Source organism: Nelumbo lutea, chromosome 8 (genome assembly GCF_056320005.1).
Source record: "Nelumbo lutea isolate HS-2025 chromosome 8, American lotus-T2T, whole genome shotgun sequence".
NCBI classification, from domain to species: Eukaryota; Viridiplantae; Streptophyta; class Magnoliopsida; order Proteales; family Nelumbonaceae; genus Nelumbo; species Nelumbo lutea.
Window position 1 is genome coordinate 7,777,739 of NC_142691.1, and position 23,744 is coordinate 7,801,482.

The 23,744-nt window shown below is 37.5% G+C and overlaps 3 protein-coding genes across 4 annotated transcripts; 1 reads left to right on the forward strand and 2 right to left on the reverse strand.

Moving 5' to 3' along the window:
* Window positions 1-1,263: 1,263 nt before the first annotated feature.
* Window positions 1,264-5,053, reverse strand: LOC148842495 (uncharacterized). 2 transcript variants are annotated; one of them, XM_088957025.1, is made up of 3 exons: window positions 4,885-5,053; window positions 2,590-4,746; window positions 1,264-1,650 (listed from the first exon to the last, which is right to left on the reverse strand). In XM_088957025.1, exons 2-3 carry the CDS (start codon window positions 4,624-4,626, stop codon window positions 1,558-1,560), a joined length of 2,130 nt encoding a protein of 709 aa, XP_088813151.1. In that variant the 5' UTR covers window positions 4,627-4,746; window positions 4,885-5,053; the 3' UTR covers window positions 1,264-1,557. The 2 variants fall into 2 exon arrangements, with proteins under 2 accessions (XP_088813151.1, XP_088813152.1); XM_088957026.1 differs by having other exon boundaries at window positions 2,590-4,976.
* Window positions 5,054-12,271: 7,218 nt separating this feature from the next.
* Window positions 12,272-15,085, forward strand: LOC148842496 (putative pectinesterase 53). The gene is made up of 5 exons (XM_088956718.1): window positions 12,272-12,630; window positions 13,019-13,208; window positions 13,330-13,540; window positions 14,269-14,503; window positions 14,938-15,085. The coding sequence occupies exons 1-5, from the start codon at window positions 12,275-12,277 to the stop codon at window positions 15,083-15,085; spliced, it is 1,140 nt and encodes a 379-aa protein (XP_088812844.1). The 5' UTR covers window positions 12,272-12,274.
* A 5,184-nt stretch (window positions 15,086-20,269) lies between these two features.
* LOC148842497 (protein IQ-domain 26-like) lies at window positions 20,270-23,256 on the reverse strand. Its single transcript, XM_088956914.1, has 3 exons — window positions 21,906-23,256; window positions 21,218-21,427; window positions 20,270-21,112 (listed from the first exon to the last, which is right to left on the reverse strand). The coding sequence occupies exons 1-3, from the start codon at window positions 22,314-22,316 to the stop codon at window positions 20,426-20,428; spliced, it is 1,308 nt and encodes a 435-aa protein (XP_088813040.1). The 5' UTR covers window positions 22,317-23,256; the 3' UTR covers window positions 20,270-20,425.
* Between the last annotated feature and the right edge of the window lie 488 nt (window positions 23,257-23,744).

Genomic DNA, 23,744 nt, shown 5'->3' on the forward strand with positions numbered 1-23,744 from the left:
GTAGACTCTGTTGTGTTCACAAAAGTTTGGTTTCAAACCGGAAATTCAGGTGCCTCCACTCCTCTGAAGAGCCTTCAAGCCATTAATCCCCTATTGCATTGCATCTGCTCCTCTGAAAGACCATTCTATCCTTTGTGATCTTTGCCCACCCCAACTCTCATGTCACTTGGCGGCATTGCAAAGTGCTGGAATGTCGCACCAAACTCAGCGGAGCCACAAAAGCACATTCCAATATTGTAGATATGACAGAAGGAAGTGATTCACTTCCTTAACGGCTTCCTACTTGTTTGATAAGCTGAAGACTGAAGTAGTAAATCAATATGAATCTACTGGCTACTGTGACAGCGTCTTTAACACTAAAAAGGTCCATATATGACTGATTTGTCAATAAACACAGTTGGGCTTACGCAGTAGTTGAATTCTCCTTGCTGTTTAACCTACACGAAGCTTTTAACTACAGAATGTGGTTTTGGAAACGGCTGAGGTGTAATTAAGGACTAAAATTGATAATGGAAGTTAGGCCTGCAAGGACTAAACTTCAATACAGGAGCATCACTAGAAAACTGGCCAACCTATCAGTATTACATTACAGATAAGAGGTTATTTTTTCTCTCTTTCTAATCTTTTTCTTTTAAATTCTAAATGGGATTTCCTTGGACATTTTCAAAGAGTACTCCATGAAAATGTAGTATATAAAGTGCAAGGTGGCCTTCCAAAGCCAGGATCACTTAAAGAAAACACTAACTGCCTATTTGTTTATTATTTTGAAATAACAATATAATAGGACAAGCCATACCAATAAAACCAATATAACGACTGTTGCTGCTGATGATGATAATAAAGAAAGAAATAAGTTATGATGAAAGCTTATCCCATTCTTTATAAATAGGGCACACCCCCAGTGAATAGACCATATGTGATGTTTTGAAAAGAGAGACACCCAACCTACATACTTTAACAGGGGCACCTATTGTCTCTCCACAAGATATGTGGTCCTTTATGAAAATTGGGATGTGCCCTAATCAACACTTGTCTTTCTCTTGTGTAAAGAAGTGAGATAAAGTCAAAAGGGAAGCATAGAGAAGACAGAATGGTCGGTATGAGTACATATGACACTGTATTATGCTTTTGAAGGTTCCACATAGCTTTCCAACCTTGCATATTCTTAGCGGTTACATAATAAAACTGATAAATAGAACATGTAGAATGGTGACAAGACAGTGCTGACAAAGAACCGACGGTGACAGATGATGACAATGACAATGATAAGAAATATCTAAGAATTTAAGATTTATGAATCTGCTGTTGTTAGGGACAGATTGAAATTTGTAAAATGAAAAAGACAATGGCCGGTGTTTGAATAATAATGATCAACCAATGACTGATTTCTTTCAAAAAAATATACAAGCCACTTGAAAGATGTTAGAAAGCAGCTTAATTCTACATCAAAAAAACATAGCAGAGGATAGTAATAACATGATGAAACAGGAAGCTTTTTTTCTGAATCATCAGTGTTCAGAAGAATACTTCCCAAGGTCAGCTTGTAATTTACATTATTCAGGGTGACATGACTGCACGGTTGCGTATTCGACTTGATCGCCTCACGGGAGTTGTGATAATCTTCATCACCTCATCTCCATTCCTACCCTCCTATTCATGCATACAAATCAAGCAAATTATAACAAGAGCGACTAGTTGTTGTAGTAAATCAGGTCATCTTAAAGAATAAATGATGAGACAATGTGAAAATTGTTTTTCAACCATAAAATCTATCATAATAGGAATCATGAGTTTGATATTTATCTTGTCTCAAGATGCTTCTAGTGCAACAAGCAAAACTAGTAGTTCAATGAGTTAGTTTGTATTTTCAGTAGTACTATATTGGTCGGCAAAATATATAGGACGACCTAATCTGAAGAAAAAAAAAAAGAAAATAAAATGATGTCCTGGTCATTTGATAATGTCATCATATATTGGGAAAAGAAAGCCATGATATGGACACCAAAAACATCCATAAAGGGTGATGTTACATTGTAAAGCATTTAGATGCTTTGGTGCATAATGTTTTAGATATTACGTTATTCAAGTACTATTATGTGATATTGATGCTCTGCCATAACATTTAATTGGTTTTCTGTTATATAATAGAATAACATTGTTGATTATGTGATAACATTATATTGTTAATATGATAATAAACTTTTTAACTTGTCTTTTGAGTAGACTTATTATGCATTAAAGATAGCATATGCACATCAATACATGTACATACATGGACGTATCGGCATAGAGAAGCATGTACAAAAGGAACAATTAAATATTTGTATTCATTAGTTCAGGATCCATTCCAAAATTAGTGTAATGAATAATGCAAAACGGAACTTTCACTTCTCCACTCCCTTCTTAGTCGAGAATCATATTGTAGGCATAATTACTAATTAGATGATGGAGGTGGCGTGAATAATTGAATGTGTTCCTGCTTCTTCATAGTCTAACCAAATTGTGACAGAAAAAGAGCAATCAGAAGTACATGAACAGAAAACATAGAATAGCCAGTACACGGAAAACAAATAGCAATAAAGTTCTTACCTCTTTCTTCACCACAACCTCCTGAGCAGTATAGCTTCCAAATGAAAGGGACTTTGTGGCTGAGAACTCGGAAAGAGTTTGGAATGCCTGCTTAGGAGATGAAGGAATCCGCCTCCTTGATCGCTTCTCTTGAGAGACAGAGAAGTTGCTTTCTATACCTTCGACATTCTGGGGCTTCAGACCACAGCTCCTGAGAGAGCTACTGAGATCTCCCAGCTTAGATGAAGGGATCTGCCTCCCTTGAGACATAGAAAATTGGCTTTCTTCGCCTTCTATCCTCTGGGATTTCATACTGCAGCCCTTGATAGAATTACTGAGCTCCTCCACTACAAACTCTTCCAGCAACTCCACTGTCGGTGCACTACCTTGATTGATTTCTTTGGAGACTTTCCCCTCGGAATGAACTGAAGGTGAAATACTGACATAAGAATCAACCTTATTGATTTTCTCTTCTTCTGTCCTGGGAGATGGTGAACTTCGGTTATCTACTATCATTAATCCAGAAGATGCAGAATCCTTTGGAAAGGTCTTCCTATGCTTGAGATGGAGAACTCCCAAAAGAGTAGATACCAAACCCACAGAAGTCAGAAGAGCAAATTTAAAGACCGAGTCAACTTTCACAAGTTTAACATGCTTATGCTTAGACTTTTCGTCAATTCCAAGGGAGTTGAAGATAGCATGTTCTCTACCCTGTGGTGCAACATTTCCATGCATCCCACCAGGAATATCCTTTGCTTCCTCCATTGTATTCTCAACCACCATTTCTTCCCCAATGTCCTGATGGGTGTCTCTTCCGGTTGCTTCTGCATTGGTTACATCCTTTGGTTTTTCCATTTCAGAAACTAATTCAGCAGCATTAAGGTCATCTTTCTCTAAATTCAGCTCTTCCTCTGAAAGACTGGAAATAGAAAAAGCTGTATTTTGCTGGTCCACCCAACTCGACATGACTTGGGCTTCACAAGCTGGAAAAGGTTCAGAAATCTCCGACACTTCAGCTGTCTGAGCAGAAATCTCCCCTACTTCCTCCGGTTCATTGTCTGAAACCTGTCTAGTTTGTCTACCTTGTTGGTTGGACACTCCATCCTTCTTACTAGTTATCTCCCACCTTGTTTGCAAACCCTGTTCAAAAATTCTTTCCTTCTCATTATACACGTCACTAACCCTCTCATTGGGTTGGATGATGCCCACAGCATTTTCTTGTTTTCGGTATATAAAATTACCATCCAATCTAAAATTCTCTGCAGCAACTTGGAGTAGATGGCACTGGATCTTCTGGTAGCATACTTTGAAATCTTGTAAAGCTTGAACAAGAGGGGGAGGTGTGGGAGAGTTCATAGAAGATATGTACAAGGTAGAAAGGATCACAACTCCAAAGAGAAGCAGAGATTTAAGTACCTCATTGAAATGCCCGTACCTTTCTTCCAATTCTAACTCATTAACATTTTCATCCTTCTCCTCCCTTCCGTTATTATCATCATCTGACGGTGGCCTAGGCCCCAATTTTTCAGTGCTAAGATTCGACCCTTGTTCTTGCTTAACAGAACTCTCTCGCGAAGAAGTGGAGGACGGGGAGGATATAGAAGCGTACGCGTCAATGGACGCTTCACCTTCGATCGGTTTCTGGGTTTCAAACGAAGCATATCGATTGCCTCCGAACTCATCTTTGGCTTTTGCCGGTTCATTCCGTCTGCGGATATATTTTTCAAGCCGCTTGTTTGGTCTGTACCGAAGGAACTTGGGCCTTGGCGAGAGGTAATTTGTTAGGGGATCGTACGGCTGGGAAGACGATTCAGGAACAAAAGCATTCTGTTGATATTCATCTAATTCAGAAGCCCTAGACGAGAAGTTCGCATTCCGGGACGAATAGCCAATGCGACTACAGAAATCCGAACCTGCAGGAGGGGTTTCGGCATCAACATGAGGGGTTTGCTGGACATGAGAAACGGCGGATAACGGTCCAGAGTGATCATTCCTCTCGGCCAAGATCTTCTTTCTTGGTAAAGAAGCCTTTAAAGCAGCGGAAGTCGTCGGCGACATGAAGTTGTTCGCAGCCAATATATTCGGGTTCTATGAATTGGAATCCAATTTGGCGAAAGCTTTCGTTATTCTCGTTAATCTCTCCACCCTCTTTCAAATAACAGATATTTTGTTGCAGAGCTGACATCCAAGAAAAGATTAACAATAAAGAAACCAAATTTAAACGAAATCCAGTATAGGGAAAAGCTGAAGCAACAAAGGCAGAAAACAAGATAGCACAAGGGAAGAAGAAGAAGGAGAGTTAAAGAGCAAGTTTACCAGATGATGAGATTTTCGGAATTGAAGAAGGTCTGATTGTGTTGTGGTGGTGGATGGGAGGTTCTTCTTAGGAATAAAACCATCCGTTTGATTGTGTCCGTGTGTGAGAGAGGCGAAATGTCATCCAGCAGAAGCCTACGCGGGACAGGAGAGAGGGAAATGTGCGTTGGACATGGTAAGTGGTAAGCATTCGAAATTTGAACTATTATTTGACCGTTGAGATACAGTAGTTGGCGGCAAAATTGATCTCGTTCAATTGGCCCCGGAGGCTGGACCAGACTCGCGAGGGCGGAGCGCCTGCGCTTGCACTCTATACACTCCCAAACAATAATGAAGGCAACTAGGCCAGATTATTGATTAAAGCGCCATTAAATGAAGGGATGATGATGATCCAGTGGGACAACCACTACCAATAAAAGATCTTAACAGTCAACGTGGTTGGGATCGTATAGAGAGAAAGAAGTGACAATCAGGAATTGAGGATGCTTCTCAAAAACTGAAATATATATTTATCGGTTCGAAACCTGGGATCACCGTATCACTAACTATAACCGCACAATGAGAACATCTATAGTATTTGCATGTTGCCATTGGGGTAGAGTTGCATCCCATGTAGTATCTTGTGAATAGGTGTGGCTAAATTTCTTATTTATATGAATTGGATTGTGATGCTGGAAAGATATGATACGAGGGAAACTTATAACAAATCTTGGTCAAAGCCTTTCCGATATAATGTTTTTTCAACATGATATATTTTTACATCATTTATGATATATAATATATTATATGGTTATATATTTATTTTTGATATATATTATTAATATAAAAGATTAAAAAATTGAATAACAAAACCGGTCAAAAACCAAACCAAATCAATCAACTGATTAGTCAATTGGTTTGGGTTTGATTTTTATTTGCAGTTTTTTCAAAAGTTGATTCCGTGTGTAGGAATGACAATGGGACGGAACGGGGCTTGGTTTTGCATGCTTCATTGCTATCCTTGAACTGAAATACCGCACCCTAATTACTCTTACTTGCAAACCCCGATCAACGAACACAAAACCTAGGTCCAATGAACACCCCTAGCTGTGAAGCTATTAATGGAAATGCTTTTGGAACCTATACTAGGTGCAAATGGCGAATGGCATGCATGGCCTAAAATGCGAATGGTTATGAGTAGGGGTGATCATGGGCTGGGCTTTGCCCATATGATAAGGGCTATATCCTATGTCCAGGCGGCCATTGTCCTTCTTTTGGTAAACGTACAGGTTACATTGTCCATTGCATCATTCCCAACATATCTAGTCCTATAAAATTATTAACCAAGGAGCGGATAACATGAATGCTAATCCTTTTGGACTCTTTTGTCTTCTCCTTAGATTTTGGAAGGAACTCAAAGATCTTTATAAAGAGATGAAAATGCTTAAAATTACAATACAAATACATGACATAATACAAGGTTTTCCACCCAAGACATTAGTATTTATACTCCTTTGAAACTGAGTCCTAACAAAGGATACAAGTACTATAAAATAATACAAAATATAAGGTTTTACACTACATATTTGTATTTGTATGTATTCCTTTCAAATCGAGCCTTTAGGCTATGTATAATTTGAAGGAAAAGAAAAGACAAGAAAACCTATATATACAAAGTGTTGCAATTGGGCACAATTCAGATTAGAATTAGATACATATATTGAAATTTCCAATTTGACTTTGATCTGGAAATCCGAAGCATCGGATAGATTCAGATATGATATGGATTTACTCCAACTCCACTCTATGTTAATAAAATAAAAATTAAGAAATTTTATAATATATGAATAAGGATGCAGATTTTAACATTCAAAATGAGTAATCAAATGGAGTAACAGATCATCATATTGACAGCCATTCCCATTGACACAAATATTCGGTTCAGGTCCTAATCAGTTCAGAACATCCAAGTTGTAACAGGTGATGCAGACGCGAAACCAATATATATAATTGGGTTGGTTGTGTTGGGTTCTATAGGCTCTGCCCGACCCATTGACAGCCATAGTCTGATCATTTGTTTGTACAGGTATATAGATGATGGGCAATATGAACCATCTTTGATTCTTTTCCTTATCTTTCGATATAGAAGGACTTTATTTCCTTTCAAGTTTTAAATACCTCCTTCACTGTCACTGTGTTCACTGTGCATGAATTTAACTTCCCTAAAGCATTCATTTTGTTAATTATTCTCTTGACCTATCAAACTGAAACATCCATTATCGGAGAAATAGTGTTTTGCATGTGATCGTTATCTGCTGCAACCAATATTGCAACAGGCGAGGGCCCATTTTACAGAAATTGCCTACACCGAAAGAAAATTACAATTTTGCCTCTGTCGGTGAATTTTGATGAATGCCGGCCGACTGATTCGGTATGATGTTATTTAGGAAGAATTAATTACTCGTAATTTTGAATTTTCTTGTTTACAACAAGAAAAATGTGCCTTCTATGAATATAAACATTATAATTGTTTAGTACGAAAGAGTTCACTCCAAGTAGAGATCTAAGGGTCCATTTGGCTCATGGGAATAAAGGTTTGAAATAGGAATCAGAACGGTCCACTTTGATTGAAATTGAAATTTTATTTCGCATTTCCTGTTTGAGGGAATGGTCATTCTCTTCCCCTCCCTGTGGAATGAGAATTCATTTCAGTTAATTTTGATTCGAAATTCAATTCTTATCTGAATCAAACAGACAGAAGGAACAGAGGACCCTAAAGCTATATTTGATTTGAAGGAAAGGAAAAAGTAGGGAAAGGAAGGAAAGGGTATAGAAACCTTTAGAAATCTTGTATAAATTTCCCTACATTTTCCTTCAAACCAAACATAGCCCAAGTGTGACCGGCATAGAAAATGTGACAAAAGGTTTAAGTTATTTTTTCACACTTGGTATGAGGAGCAACATGTTTTCATCATGTTCTAGAACTTTTTTATGGCCTCCAGTATCAACAGCTGCACTCCACTGTTCCCTGAAGTGGTCTCTGCAGAAGAAGACAGTGCACCGTGATGGTTTTAAAAAGATGTCCATGTTGCACTCAGTTTGTTAACTGAATTGATTGGGAAGCAATTTGATGAATCTGACTGCATTTTAGAAGAAAATACTAATATATAAACAGAAGGGACCCATGTTACTATTCTCCATGTCAAATGGCTCTACGACTAACTTCTTCTAAGTATCTTGAGGATCGAGAGAAAAAGAAGCGCTTATTCAAATTAACAACCCCTGTTACTAGGGCTGCAAATGGATCAGATCGAATTTGAATTGGATATATCCAAATCCGATTCGACACTGTTTATATCGCATCCGATCCTATTCAAAGATCCAATCAAATCTGATAGGCCTTGATTTGAATTCAAATCCTATCAGTAAATTGGATCTTCATATCTGATCCGATCCAACTTGTTTTCTTTAAAAATTAATAAATTATTAAAAGAAAAATAAAATATACATATTTAAACAAAAAGTATAAGTATTTTTTTTAATTATTCCCATCATATATATACACGCTTTTTATAAAAAATAAATAATATAACAAATTTACAAAAATAAGATATAAATAATATATATCAAATCGGATAGGGGGTGATTCGAACCCGATCCGATCCAAAGATCCCAAACAGGGGTGATCCAAATTCGACCATATAGGATCAGACCTCGGATAGGATCGGATCAGATCATGGTCCAATCCTTTTGTACCCCTGCCTGTTACTTTTATTTTTCTAAATTATTCTTTTTATTTCCTTCCCACCATCCCATTTTTCTTAATTTTCTTTGACCAGTTAAATCAAATAGAAAAAAGACACAATGAATATTTACATAACACCCCCTAAATGTGTGGGGCGACCTATATATGGGGCCTATTGCCACGAACAAGGCCCATTTTTAATTGTGTTTCTTTCAAGCATGCATGGAAACAAAACAAAGATGAAACTAAACCATCTTTGTTCATAAAATTTTAGTTGTGCAGTTGTGCTTGTTCAAAAAAAAAAGTTTTTTTTTTTCACATAATGTGAAAAAATAACTATGAACCACTCATCCACCCCGTTAAATGGCATGCTTTCCAATTTTACCCCGGGCAAAATAAGATTTTGCTTGAATAAAATAGCAATTCAATTTTATTTGTACTAAGGGGTAATTTTAATCAATGAAAATTTATCAAAATTTGACCAACTAATGAAATTTCATCAAATGTCACAATGTAGAATTTGTCTCTGAATGAAAGTGCATATAAGTGCAGCACTTGTAGGAGCCTTTGAGCTTATTTTTATCCTGCCCTTCCATTTACTTTAAAAACATCCCATTAAGGGGTGTTCAGTTCATGGTCGTATTCTTGTTATCATCTGGATCATAAACATAACCAGCATTCTATATGCTATTTGTTTAGGGTTGCAAGTTGGGTAGTTAACCGAATTGAAGAATCTTAACTACCTTGAGCTTGGTTAGGGTTAAGGAGAATTGAAAATTTAACAAATTCCAAACTCAACCCGATACAATTTAAGGGATGCAAATGGATTTGATCATATTCAAATCAAAGTATATTTAAATCTGTTATGATACATTATAGATTCAATTTGAAACTTTGGAAAATCCGATTGAATCTTATAAATATTGATTTGAATTTGAATCCGATATGGATGTCAGATATCCAAAGCTGATCCGGATTGGATCATGATCTGATCCATTTTCACCTCTAAATTTGTTTGCAATTGATGATTCTGGAATCAATAATATTAATCTATGTCTTAAGAACCAACAAAATGGTTTGTTTATGAACACAACTCTTATGAACACTAAGCACGCACCAAGTAAATTTTTAGACACCTGTCCCATAAATAACCCCCCGGCCTACATTTGGGTTTGACTATGATATCGAAAGAACATGATATTAGAAAATTTTAATTTAATCAATTAATATCATGAAAGATGAGAGCAATCGGGTGGTGTTTATCACAATTCACATGTTTTGATTGGTCAATGCTCTTCCAATACTATGGGCCCGTTTGGCAAGTCTTTTTCGGAAGATCTTCTGGTAGCTCTGACAGTCAAAAGACACATTGAGCTTTTTCATGAAGATCTGAGCAGCTTGAAGCTAATTTGGCAGATACACATTTTTTCGTATGTCTTTACGTGTCTTGCCGTGCAAGAATAAAACATGAAAGATGCAAAAAGTTTCATTTGAAGCTTCCCAAAATGGGTTTCTCATATCTTTTCGGTGTTCCGGCTTTTGGCCACTAGATCTTTCGCAAAATAAACAAAAATAAACCAAAAATTGATCTACCCGGTTTGTAAACAACCGAAAGACCGCACAAAAAGACACACCAAACGGGTCCTATAACTTTCTAGTATCATAGATTTTCCTTACATATAAAAGAGTGTGTGGAGAACAAAGTTCTCTCACCACAGACGTTAATGGGAGTCTCCCTTCCCTCCTTCATACATGTGAAATGAAACCCCTCTTTTTTTTTCTTAATTTTCTCTATCAAAATCACCATTGCTCTTTCTTATAAAAGCATTCTTAATTCTCCCTCCTTCCTCCAAAAGTCAATGTCTATAACATCTCTCCTCACCCATTAAATCCCTTATTTCCTATAAAATATATTTGAAATAATTTTGACCTTATTTAATAAAACATGTATATAAATTAGATGGGTTGGATGTGGGGTTAAAGGCTAACCCTCGACCAACCTTGAACAAGGACCCTGGCCTAACCAAACTGATGTAAAACCTAAATATTCCAACCTACCAAATCTATCTAAATTCTTATTCGACCCCATGCATTTGCATGTGGTTATTTGCCAACACTTTTGCATGTTCATTCATTTCTTTGTCAGATTTCTTATTTTTTCAAATAGTTCTCAAAGAAAAATTAAATATTTTAGTTTTACTTAGCAAAGAAATAAAAAAATAAAAATGTCAAAAAAACAAAAAAAAAGTCTAGCCTGGTTCAATCCACGCCTAAGGCTCGGCTTGTGGCCCAAGCCCACAGCACATCCTACAGCCCGCGGCTCAGAACAAGCGCATATGGGCTTGGGTCATGGGTCGTGTCGAGCCGGCCCCCCAAATTATCTCTTGGGAGGGCGACGCGGCTTAGGACGACCCACAATCCACAGGCGAGCATGACTCATTTTACACCTCTATGCCAAGGCGTTCGGCATGCCTTGTTAATACTAGCGTACTACCATGTTCAATTGTATCCAAATGAATGGGGGATTCATCTATTTATATAAAAGGGGTTTCATCCAAGAACTAACACGTTTATTATTCTCACATGTGGTTGGACCTCAGTCCACTTGTCACACCCTTGGTTGACACGTTGTGTGCACATGATAGTTAGTATGCCTATATCAGCTCATTAGATCCAAGTCAGCTCATAGCTCGTTAGGACCAGGTCAACTCGTCAATTGACAATTCCGCCCCGCCCCCCAACATGCTACCACTTGGCCGTCGGTTTTCGCTTTATAGTGTCTCCATTTGATGATCATAGAATCAAAAATTAAGCAAAGTACATGTATACCTGAACCATAGAATCATGAGTTTAACAGATTGTTTTACATTATGTGGCTCAAAAAAAAAATCATTTTCAAAGGGATGGTTAGTATACCACTTTTTTAAACTATATGTGAACCGAACAACACTACTTACTGTGTGGTCTCATATACACGGTTGTTCACACATGTCAGGGGACTAGTTTGTTCTAGAATTGTTGGAATATAAATTGATGATCTGGTGGAGCCTCTTGGGCTTAACAATAATAAATAAAACTAATCGTTTTCATTTGAATCATTTACAAATAAGATTCCCTTGTAAATCCTTATACTGGACCTAAAACACCCAGACTTCCACAATCTACATTAAGAGCCCGGCTGACTCCATTTCTGTAGACGTGCACAGAACGAAACAATTCGACCAGATCGATGATCATCACTTGATGCTTACTCTAGGCTATCCACCATTGACGGTCTTGAGGGAAAAGCATGTAAGCGCATGGTTTGAATTTGATATTAAAATAAGTGCGGAACCGTCCCCATGATCCAATTTGAATATATTCACCTCCACACACAAACATGGAGAGACCGACCCCCTCACAGCAACCCAATCAGCCACCACCCAAAACCAAAACAAAAGCGGAGATCAACTAATAAACACCACCTGCTTTCTTGTCTTATCAACTAAGGTTGTAGGCTTGTAGCCGGTATTCTCAAACTGGAAGTCGGCCTTGAACATCTGTCAATATTCCACCTAAAAGAAGAGACAAATTAAGCTTATAAAATGCTCTTCATGAACCAAACTCTAATTCTCACACACTAGTCATTTCTTCTTCTCCTTCCGACCTTCCCAGCTCTCCATCTCAATGCCGACTTCTCAACATACTTGGTGTATTGTTGTCCTTCTTCTCATAAATTCAAGCCAAACACTGTGCCATACCAATGGTATCCGACCAAGGAAGTCGGCAGGTTCGAGCTTATCGACCAATATGACAAATACCCAGTTGGCAGAACAACAATTCATGAAATGGGTCACATTTGTTGGAAGCCTCAGACACTCTCTCTTCTCCACAGCAAAGAACAAACTCTTCCCTTCTTATATTCTTACTGTTCATAAAAACCCGGTTGCCGGAGATTTTACATCGATTCAAGATGCCATTGATTCACTTCCATCCGTTAACCTTGTGAGGGTTGTTATCAAGGTCAATGCCGGAGTCTATACGTGAGTACTGAGTTCTTGATTCCGTATACAGTTTTAAACTGCGTTTTGATTCTTTTGTTTTGTTTTATGCCAATTGATCGAGCCTGCTTCCACTCATTGATCATGAGAGTTGAAACTTTGTCTATATTAATTCTGATGGGATTGATTCTTTTCTTTTTCAATATGATTGAAAATTTTGAAAACACTGGAGTTTCATGGAACGGAGCCATTTGCATGCATTTGTTTGTTGCTCTGTCCTTACGTATCTGATATCTGATCAAATACCATGAAAACGGGTCTGGCTCAAATACAATATTTACATTTTTTTTCTTGTTCTGTTTCTTTGTGTTCTATTCTAACTACTGGTAAAATCTAACTTGGGTTTGATTCCATGATATGAAACTTGTAGGGAGAAAGTGAATATACCACCATTGAAATCCTTCATAACCATAGAAGGAGCAGGAGCGGATAAAACAATTGTCCAATGGGGAGACACAGCTCAAACACCTGGGCCGAATGGACGACCCATTGGTACCTTCAGTTCTGCAACTTTTGCCGTGAATTCCCCTTATTTCATAGCTAATAACATTACTTTTAAGGTAAAACTAAAGGACTTTAATAGATTTATATATATAAACTCCATTAAGATTAACCTCTCCCCACACCACACCACCCCGAAATCTCTCTCTCTCTCTCTGAGAGAATGAATATGTGGTGCAGAACACAACACCCCTACCGCCACCGGGAGCAATTGGAAAGCAAGCAATAGCATTCAGAATTTCCGGAGATACGGCAGCGTTCTGGGGCTGTAAATTCTTGGGCGCACAGGATACACTCTATGATCATCTAGGTAGACACTACTACAAAGACTGCTACATTGAAGGCTCTGTGAATTTCATCTTTGGCAATGGTCTCTCACTGTTTGAGGTTAGTCTCTCGTATTTTTTGCATCATTACTCTCTATGTTCATGAGTTCATGTCTTTTCTAACTGTATCAATCGATCCTGTAATATTAGATTCTCACTTTCTAGCATAATCTCTTAACTTGAAAACAAATCATCTATTTTGTTTTTTATTTTATTTTTTAACTAACAACCGGAATATGACAAGTCGTTTGTTTGTGCAATTGCTTTTAGTTAAAAAGTGAGAGACCCGGCAATAAAGTTTGATACTTTGTTTTTTGTATAGAGACCATTAATACCTAATCAGTTTCATTACTAATAAAATATTAATGAAAGGACAGCTCCTCAATTAGTGTTATCGAATATGCAATTTCTGGACCCGACCCACAGCCACAGGCCACACCCACCAACTTTTCACAAGTCTAGGCCAACTGGCTTGAATTGTTTTATATTTTGAGCCCAACCCATGTGAGCATCTCCCATCCATAATAAATTGTGTGCTACGGCCCAAATGAGTTCAAGCCCAACTTAAAGATGCAGACGATGAGCTGGGGCCTGGGGCCTGGGGATGCCATACATTGATACCAATATGAATACCTAATTAAACCTAATTTAAGTGCATTTGTAGGCATTTTTGTTATATGACATGTGTGTGTATTTGAAATGGAAAGGGCGTTATAAATGCCCAAGGGCCAAGGCCAATGAGAAAGTTACTATTCTATTAATGGTTGTTATGGTCACGTTTGTTACTTGACAGGATGTAATGTGCACGCAATAGCTCAGAAATATGGAGCTGTGACTGCCCAAAGCAGGATGAGCCTCCTAGAAGACACTGGGTTTTCATTTGTCAACTGTAGGGTCACTGGCTCAGGAGCTCTCTATCTTGAGAGGGCATGGGGTACCTTCTCCAGGGTCGTCTTTGCCTATACCTATATGGACAATATTATCATTCTCAAAGACTGGTATAACTGGGGAGACCCTAACAGACAAATGTATGTCTCATCTCTCTCTCTCTCTCTCTCTCTCTCTCTCTCTCATGCCATCTCTTATTAGTAATAGTTACTTCTCAACAAGTGCAAATAAAAAAAAAAAAATCATAAAGAAGCAAGCATATTTAATTGAGGTTCCTGGCACCACCACCGCCCCATCGTGGCCGCCACCAACACCTGACTTCTGAGTGGGGCCGACCTGAAGCAGAAGGCCACTTCTGATTTCTGAGTTCCCCTGTGCCAGACTCTGAACAGTCTAACATGAGCTTGAAACGTCGAGTGCAGGAGTCGGAATTCACAGACCTACCAAATGTCGCCATAGTTTTATACTAACATAAAGAAATTAAAAAAGAAAAGGGTGCAAGCTTCAATTCTGTCCAACTCATTCAGACCTTTCAGATAAACCCCTGCAGTTTGTTAATTAAATATTGTTGTAGGATTGTATTCTATGGACAATACAAATGCACGGGACCCGGAGCAAGTTTCGTGGGAAGAGTTTCATGGTCAAGAGAACTCACCGACGCTGAGGCCAAGCCTTTTACTTCACTGACCTTCATTGACGGATCTGAGTGGATCAAATTCTAATTTATATTAATACATGTCTCCTCATTAGTTAACTAATCAGCAGTGTAAAGTATTGTTTTTAGTTTTTACTTGTTATATCTATAGATACAGCAGAAGTAGGTAGTCAATAATAATTTTGCTTCATTTGGATTGGCTTTCGGAATCGGAAAGGTAGTGCGTTCGATCGATTCTTTTATGCGGTAGTTTAAAAAAACAAAAGGTGAAGACTGAAGAGTGAGGAAAGAATGAAGACGATCGAAGACCATTCTGATTCTGTAACTCAGCTCCCTCCCCACCTCTCTCCGCGCGCATTCAGGAATCAGGAATATTGAGGATAAAAGTAATCGTAAAGTTAATCAGAGTACCTTTATTCCAGTTTTTGGGCACTTGTGTTTGGAATTTGGAATTTGGAATAGAATGGCAAAGAGCAGAAGCAGTGGTGTCGTTTTCCTTTTCCACGTAGAATGAAAATTTTTGGAACTGGGCCTTCCCGCCACAAGTCACTGCTCCTGTATCGTCAGACTCTGAAACGACGCCATTCTCATTCTGTTTCTGTTACGGGCTTACGGCTTACGGTTACGGAGGTCAAATTGGTATCTTCTCTTCTGTTTAATCTGTTTGACTGTTTATGTTTCCGTTCCGTTCCGATCCTAACTTTTTTGAAGTCCATGGAATTAAAAATGTTAAAAAAAAAAAAAAAAGGAAGAGTTAATCCACTGCAATCCCCAACCTTTCAAAGCCTTGATTTGCTTTAATTATGGGTATTGGTAACCTAAAAAACTGCAGCCCTCTAAATCTTCGTAAAGTTAATAATATTTATCACGTTAGCTTTTACAATAAATATTATAATAATACTGCCGTAAATCTCTCTTTTCTAAAATAACGAATGCAGAACCCAGTGGGCGAAACCAGTAACACCCATGTCTTCACCACCCATCCAATTATCTCGATCGTAGCAACTAGCAAGAGCTTTCAATTTCTCTTTTTTGACAATTTCTTCGATAAAATAAAATATTATCTATTTATCGAATTTCTTTTCTTTCATATTTATTTATCGAATTTTAAGTCGATACAAGCGGCTTCATCTATAGTCTATAGCCGAGGCGCTGTAACTCTGCACTTGGCAAAAGCTTCACTACTGTTTATCCATACAAGAATATGAGTATAAGAAATTGTATTCTGTACCCTGGTGGCCACGAGAAGAGCTTTTCACGAGCTATTCGAGCTCAGCTCGTAAAAGGCTCATTTTGATTCGGTTTAAATTGAGCTTTGAGTCAAGTTCAAGCTTGATATATAGGTTTATTTGCTAATTGAGTTAAGTTCGAGTCTAGTATAGCTTGGCTTGTGACGCTCGCAAGCTTAATATAATAAATAAATATTTTTTATTATAAACATGCATACAAATAAAGATATGTAATAAACAGTTTTTATTTTATATATAATATTTTTATTTTTTATGTATAATAGTAAATAATTTTTCGTATGCAAAATAAAACATTTTATATGTATATTTTTTTATTTTTGATATGTATAATAATAAAAAAAATTATAGTTCTTAATTTTTTTATGTAAAATATAGGGGTGTTCACATTAAATGTCAAACCGACGAAACCAACCCAACCCAACCCGAGTTGGTCGGTTTCGGTTTGTATAAAAAAATAAACCAACAACTCGGTTCAGTTTCGATTTTCATACAACTGAACTGATCCTCTATGTTTAACTTCATAAGTAATTATTAATTAGTCCTACCCTATATGTTAAAGGTTGATGATATATGTTATTTGTGTTTGTTTGAACATTGAAAAAAAAATGGTTATTTATGATAAAAACTAAAAACGTAAAACCAATAAAAATATAAAACAATGGTACAATATTTAATTCAGTTTGTTTAAATTTAAATATATATTGACAAAAAAATTAGTTTTGCATAAAATACTAATCGATTTAAATATATATTTTGATTTTACATAAAAACCAACAAGAAATAAACTTAAACATAAATAGATGTTTTAGTTTAATAAAATAAAAATTAGTTTTACACTTCTAATAAAAGAGCAAATTGCCCCATTTTTTGGACTTTTCATTAGACATTTTTACCCCTTATCTAAGCAACATACAACGGGCATAAAAAAAGGCATATATGTCCTTTACTCTAACTCCAAAAACTGCCCACTTATAACTGTTCAAAAACTGCCCATGAATTGTAAATAGTTTTGTCTTGGAGATACTGTCACGTGCAAATGCATGTATATAAACTGATAAACCGACCCTTCATGTTTGGGTCAGTTTTGTTTCAGGGTCGGTCAGTTTCGGTTTAGTCAATAAGTAAACCAACTAGGTCAGGTCGGTTGAAGAAAATGACACAAACCGACCCGTGAACACCCCTAGTAAAATATTAAAATTATTTTTATATGTATATTTTTTTATTTTTTAGAAAAAACTTGGCTTGTAGTTGAGCTCAAACTTGCGAGCTTTGAGCCGATCCGAGCTTGAGCCTAACAGTTTTAGCAAGCCAAGCTCAAATAGCCAAGTATTCAGCCCGAATCCTCCCCTAGTAACCGGATGAGAAGGAATTAGATATTAGTCTTCTGAGATTAATACCATTTTTGTCATTTTTCCTCTAACTAAGACCATTTTTGTCAATTTAGATATTAGTCTTGTGATGACAGGAGCAGCTGGATAAATTCATAAATCAAGCAAAGACTGAGAGTGCCGAGAGAACTTGACATTTTTTAGGGTCAATTACAAAGTACCCTCATACTATGGGGTCAATGACAACTACCCCTGATCTTTCATTGCAACAAAGATTTCCCTCTACTATGGGGTTAGTGAGAATTACCCTAATCTGAACTTTTATTTGTGACAAAGACCCCCTGAACTTTCACCTTGCAATAAATACCTCCTTTTGTAGAATTTCGTCGGGTGACTTTGAAAAAGATTTTTATTTGGCTGCCTAATTTTTTTAAAATTCCCAAACCATCCTTTTTTATTTATTTTAACAATTTATAATGTGACCTATTTTCTAAATATAATATTGAATTTCTCTTATCCTTGTAGTCTTGCAGATTTTTAGTTGGGTTCATTATTCAGATGAAATGATAGAGGTTTCTTTCTAATAGATATAAATTTAAGGATTCATTTAATTTTTCTTAATTTATTAGAGAAGGGAGCGGATAATTTTTATATTTTAAGATGAAGAGAGACATTCACATCACTGAAATGAATTAAGAATTTAAAGAAATTTGTTTTTCTATTCTAGCGGATTATTTTTATTTTAGCATGTTTCATATGAAGAAAATGGAGATATTTTTGGGTCAATTAGGATTTAAGAGAAAATGACAAGGAAAAGAAAATAAGGAAAATTAATGCGAGTATTTTGGTAATTTAACATATTTTATCCTTTTTTTAGTTTTTGAAAACAATGGAGATACATTAGAGCAATGGGATACGATTCTAATTTCTCTCATGAACTAGTGATGTTAATGACTTTAAGGGGGTGTTCTTTTTTTCGGATTTTGAGAGGGGGGAAAGTTGGTCAATGGGATTTTGGTTCCCATTGACCAAAAATCCCATGTTCTTTTTTCAGAATTATGTGGGGACCCGAGAAAGTTTATTTTCCTAGGCGATACCCATCTCCTATGTGAATAAATAACTTTTCCACTTAGAAGGGAAGTTGCAAACACTTGAATGAGACAAAAATGAATATTTTAATAATGGATTTTTATGGCTAAAATAGTCATTGCCTTATTTACATGAAAAATAAAAGAACATGGGTAAATGCACTTACCTAAATAAGTGTTTCCTAGGAAAAACTTACCCAAACAACTTCATTTACCTGGATAAGTAACTTGCCAAAAAACAAACGGGGCCTAAGAATAAAGGGCTATGAGATGGAAAACAAAGTTGAAAGACCAAAATATTAAATTTGTTTGAAGTGACCAAAGAAACCTATGTTTCAATTTTCTGTCATAACAATGGAAGGGGGCGTTGCACATAGAGAAGAGGATTTGAGGTAGACGAAGAGTTTTCTCACTTTTGTTATTTCCTAACAAGGGCAATCAGCAATTTGGAATCCAAAAACAAATCTGAGTCTGCTCCTCATAGAATGCTCGTCACAGAGTCTGCTCCATGAATGATAATATATAAGTACCAGAGATATCCCCAATGTGCTTTGATCGTGAGGTTGGTTCGTGGAGCTCTCTAAGAAGAGCAAATCCAAATTCCCAAAAAAAAATGTTTTCTTCCCACTCACTGTTTATGCTATTAATAACCTAAAATAGCAAATTTTACATTATTTTTTAACACTTGTACTATCCTGTCCCAAATTTTTTATGCACAAAAAGACTTAAGCTCAGTTGTGTATAAATATATTCTAAGGAATATTAATATGGCTGCTCAAACCTTTAGCGCAAAAAGCTAAGTAGTGAGAATCCTATTCACCCAATTCAGGTACTCATCTGAACTAAATGGGTGGGGAGAGGGGAGAATAGACCATTCATATTCCGATGGATTTCCATTTTGATTCAAATTCTGAATATGAACCAAATGGACCTTAAAATTTCAAAATTTTAATTTTTTTTTAGTGTAGGCCCTCCTTTTCCAAATAATATTCTGTACCAATCTAAATCAAAATCCTTGAGCCTTTGGATTTTGCAGACAAGCCACATGTTGGATTTTGCCAGCTGGTCGAGATGGCAGACCACGACATGAAAAATCAGGTCGAGCCCAAATTTGTAGTGAGGGTGGAGACTGGAGATATCTCCATTCCCCCATCAGGAACCCGGCCAAGATTAATCGAGTCTTGAGTTCTGCAAAATGGCCCTCGCCTCTCCGCTATTATTGGATAGGTAATTACACTACATTTCACCACCACCCAATGATCCAAATGCAGAGAACACATCCCCCGCTTTTTCTTTTAAGCTACGACATTTTCACAATTTAACTCTATTGCACTTACAGTGACTGAACGTTTGTGCAAATCGATTATTCTCTCCAACCTTTTCCAATGGGAACAACATGAAACAAGAGATGCTCGAATTCCAAAGGGAATCGACTGGACTCTGGTACAGGTTCTTAACAATTTGACAGGATCAAAAGATTCTTCTTCCTTCCAAACACGGTTCCACTTCCACCTCTGTAAACAATAAAGCCATCTCCATAATTGCCTTCATTGTTCAAATACAAAGAAATTCAAATCAGATCTCATTTGTGAATATACAAAACACTTTTTTTTTTTTGTGTTATAGTCGCATAATTTCATATTTCATACAGGTTACACTGAAAAGAGTTTAGAACATACAAGGGGAAAAAAAAAAAAGAAAAAATGGACAGATTATCATCTTCATCTGATCATCTCCCACTTCACCATCTCCTTTGAAAGTAGTAATCCCTCTCTGTTTCCCTAACAAATTCGGCAGATCTATCTAACCTGCCCATTACAGCATTCTTAAAATTGAAGGCTTCCTGGACTTGAGAACAGGAACGCTGCATTCGAACTCCACTCAGACTAGCTCTTGACTCCACCATTTCGTTCAGTGAAAGCCTCTTCCTGGGACCCGGCTCTGGCCTTTGCTTTGGAGCACTGTATGACCTCACCTTTGCCTTGAACGACTGTGTGTCTGCCATGTAGTTCGGGAAGTTTGAGTGTCCCCGGAAGAAGCTATCGCCGCACACGCTCTTAGCAGGAGTAACGGGTGCATTGGACCCACCGGAATTTACAAACCGAGGGGTGCTCTGTGCGGTGGAGAACCTACATTTGTCGCCAGTGAAGCTCCAGTCGAAGTCCTGGAAATTACGGCAATCCGGTATAGAGAGACGAGCAGGAATCTGGCATAGAAGGGGAGAGGAGACCGTTTGATAAGTTGGGTCTTCGCCGCACTCCGACATCGAGGTGTTGGTTCTACGGGATCTCGACTTGGGTCTTACTGTATCGATTTCGACAATCTTTGGGCTCTCTTCGAAGGTGGTGGTGGCAGGATCAATAGATGCCGATAGCCTCCGACTGTGAAAAGATGCAGTGTGCTCGCTTCCTGTTTCGTCGAATCTTTCCTGAAAATGAGAAGACACGAGAATTGAGAAGAAATGTTTACTAATGTACCAAATGTGCTAACAGTGTCGGACTTTGTAAATCAAAACTCCCCCCAAGATTCTTACAATAGATTTGCGCGGTGGTCGGGTTTCTGGCTGAGATATGTGTTCTCTGTTGTGGAGAGTACGAGCTTTCTGGGATCGGACGGTGGCCTGAGCTCTTATAAGAGCTTGCATACTGTGAAGAGTCGCAGCAGCCTGCTTACGAACGAGGTAACCTCTAACAAGTGCCTGTAACTTAACCAGACCCTTTAAAGCTCGAAGAGCCTTTCTTGCCTGAAACAGTTTCGAACAGAAACAAATGATGAATTCTGATGAGATCTAATTACTGAAGTAGGCTAGGAGAAAAAGAACTAGAGAATTAGCCACTAGTGCTTTAACAGATTAAAGGAATTAAGATCAGTCGAATATGGTCTGATTAGTTGCGACAATGTGAGCAAACGAAAGTAATACAGGAAAAGGAAATCAATCAGCCCAAATTTGAATAAACAACCTCCAAACTTGGAACTAAAGTCAAAGAAGAAGAGAACAATAAAAAAAGCAGATAAACGAAGAACTGGACAATTTACAAATTCAAACAAAGAAGAGTGTACCTAAATACTAATAACCATTGCTTGCCCCAGATTCAGCTAACCAATAATGAAGCAGAATAAGATCAGTAAAACTAAATCCTCAGTCGAGAGAGCAAACAATTCCCATTGTAAGAATCAAAAGATAAGGGGAAAATCTCCAAAGAAATCAAAAACCCACTCACCAAATACCCCCGGAAAACAGTCTGAATCTTCGCAGCGGCCAAGTTTTCCCGCCTTCCACCAAACGTCATCCCTCTGCCCTGGCTCGTGAGCCTCACAACGGCCGCCGCCGCCTGCGCAGCAGCAACGGCAGCATCAGCTGCGGCAGCCGTCGCCGCAGCCACAGCAATTGCGTGCTTGTTCTGCTCCTTCTCGGTCTGGCTTGAATAAGACCTCAGCCAGGCAGCATCTACCGAAGGTACATTGGGCGGGATAATAGCTGGGATCTGGCTCGTAGACACCGCATCCCTCCCTGACTTCCCAAAACTCCACCTTCTCTTATCTTTCCGGTCGCCGGCGTTGGAATTGTCTTTATGGTCCTTATCTTTCTTCAACCCTAACAAGCCCCTCAGCCATCTTGTCGCTCTCCCCATTTCCCGATCAATGAGAAGAACCGAACAAATGGAGAGATACACTCAATAGGCCCAACAGATGGAGAAAACAGTAAGGGGTGAAGTACAATTACAGGTAAAGGTTTGAAAGGAAAACTGTGTTAAAGCTCTAGAGGATCTTTCCATGTTGCACAGACATTGAACTGAGTAAACAAGCGAGGAAAACTATATAAAAAAAAAAAAAAAAAAAAAAGCAAAGTTGATAATAAGAATAGTAAAAAAAAAAGGATAAAGAAAGGAGATTTTTTAAAAATAGAAACCTGTCAACACCTCGTGAAGAACTGCATTACAGGACAAAAAGATGTCACAGAAGAAAACAGGGGTCCAAGAATAAAAGCTTGAAACTCAAATTAAACAAACAAATGGAAATTACAGCCAGATCCAAGCACAGTGACCCTTTAAATAATAGAAATCATCTCAGTGGGAGCGAGTAACTACTTCCTTAAATTCAAAAAGAGAAAAGGGTAAAAGAAAAAAAAACGATTTTTAATTTGCTTTGACCACTAAGAAACTAGAAAAGCTCTCCACCTCTCTCTTTCTCTGTATAATTATTGTATCACACTAGCTTTCTGGAGCGACGTGTCCTCAAAAAAATAAGAAAGATACCTCACTGTTCTCAGCTGCTGACAATCTCGTGAATCTATTCAGTTTTTATGCTCATCTTATGAAGTCACCCCCTCTTATTTTTCTATTTTTATTGTTTTGGTAAATTATTTTTTCTATTTGTGATCCGTGATTTGCAAAAACAATTTCTCCATTTTCTGTTTTCAGCCACTTGAAATACGAATAAAATTACCCTTTTTTCCTCCAACTTAAAATACCGAAAATTCATACTCGACCTAAACACCATGGTAGATGGTGAACCACAGCCATTAAAACCCAGCCATTAAGAGGATTTTGGTCGTTGATCTTCAGCAAATCTGAACTCGTTTAAATTGTTATGGGAATATCAATCGTCTCGGACCTCGGTACGGGTATTAACCCATAATAATAATTTGTGGTAAAAAAAGGAATAATAGTAAATAGGGACGTTTCTGTAAATTTATATGATCCTACTCGATTCCACGGCAGGTGCCTATGCAAGATGAGGTCCCGCCCTTCCAATGGAGCATGAAAGTCCGAGATTATTTTAGGTTGGGCCGTTGGGATGATTCGTATTAAGATTTTAAAAGTTGCTAAAGATGGATATCAATGCTTGTTCTTCCAACAAAATTGGGGCTTTTTAAGATGAGGTCTCAACCCAAAAGTTCAAATCAATTTATAGAACTCTTAAGTTAAAAATTTAGAAATGGCTTCTGAGTTTATACCAATCGGTCTTTGCAACATGGGTTATAAAATATAAAATTATAAAAGTCTTGATTAATAAATTGAAGCTTCTCTTAAATAGAAGGGAAAATTTGTTATTAGTAT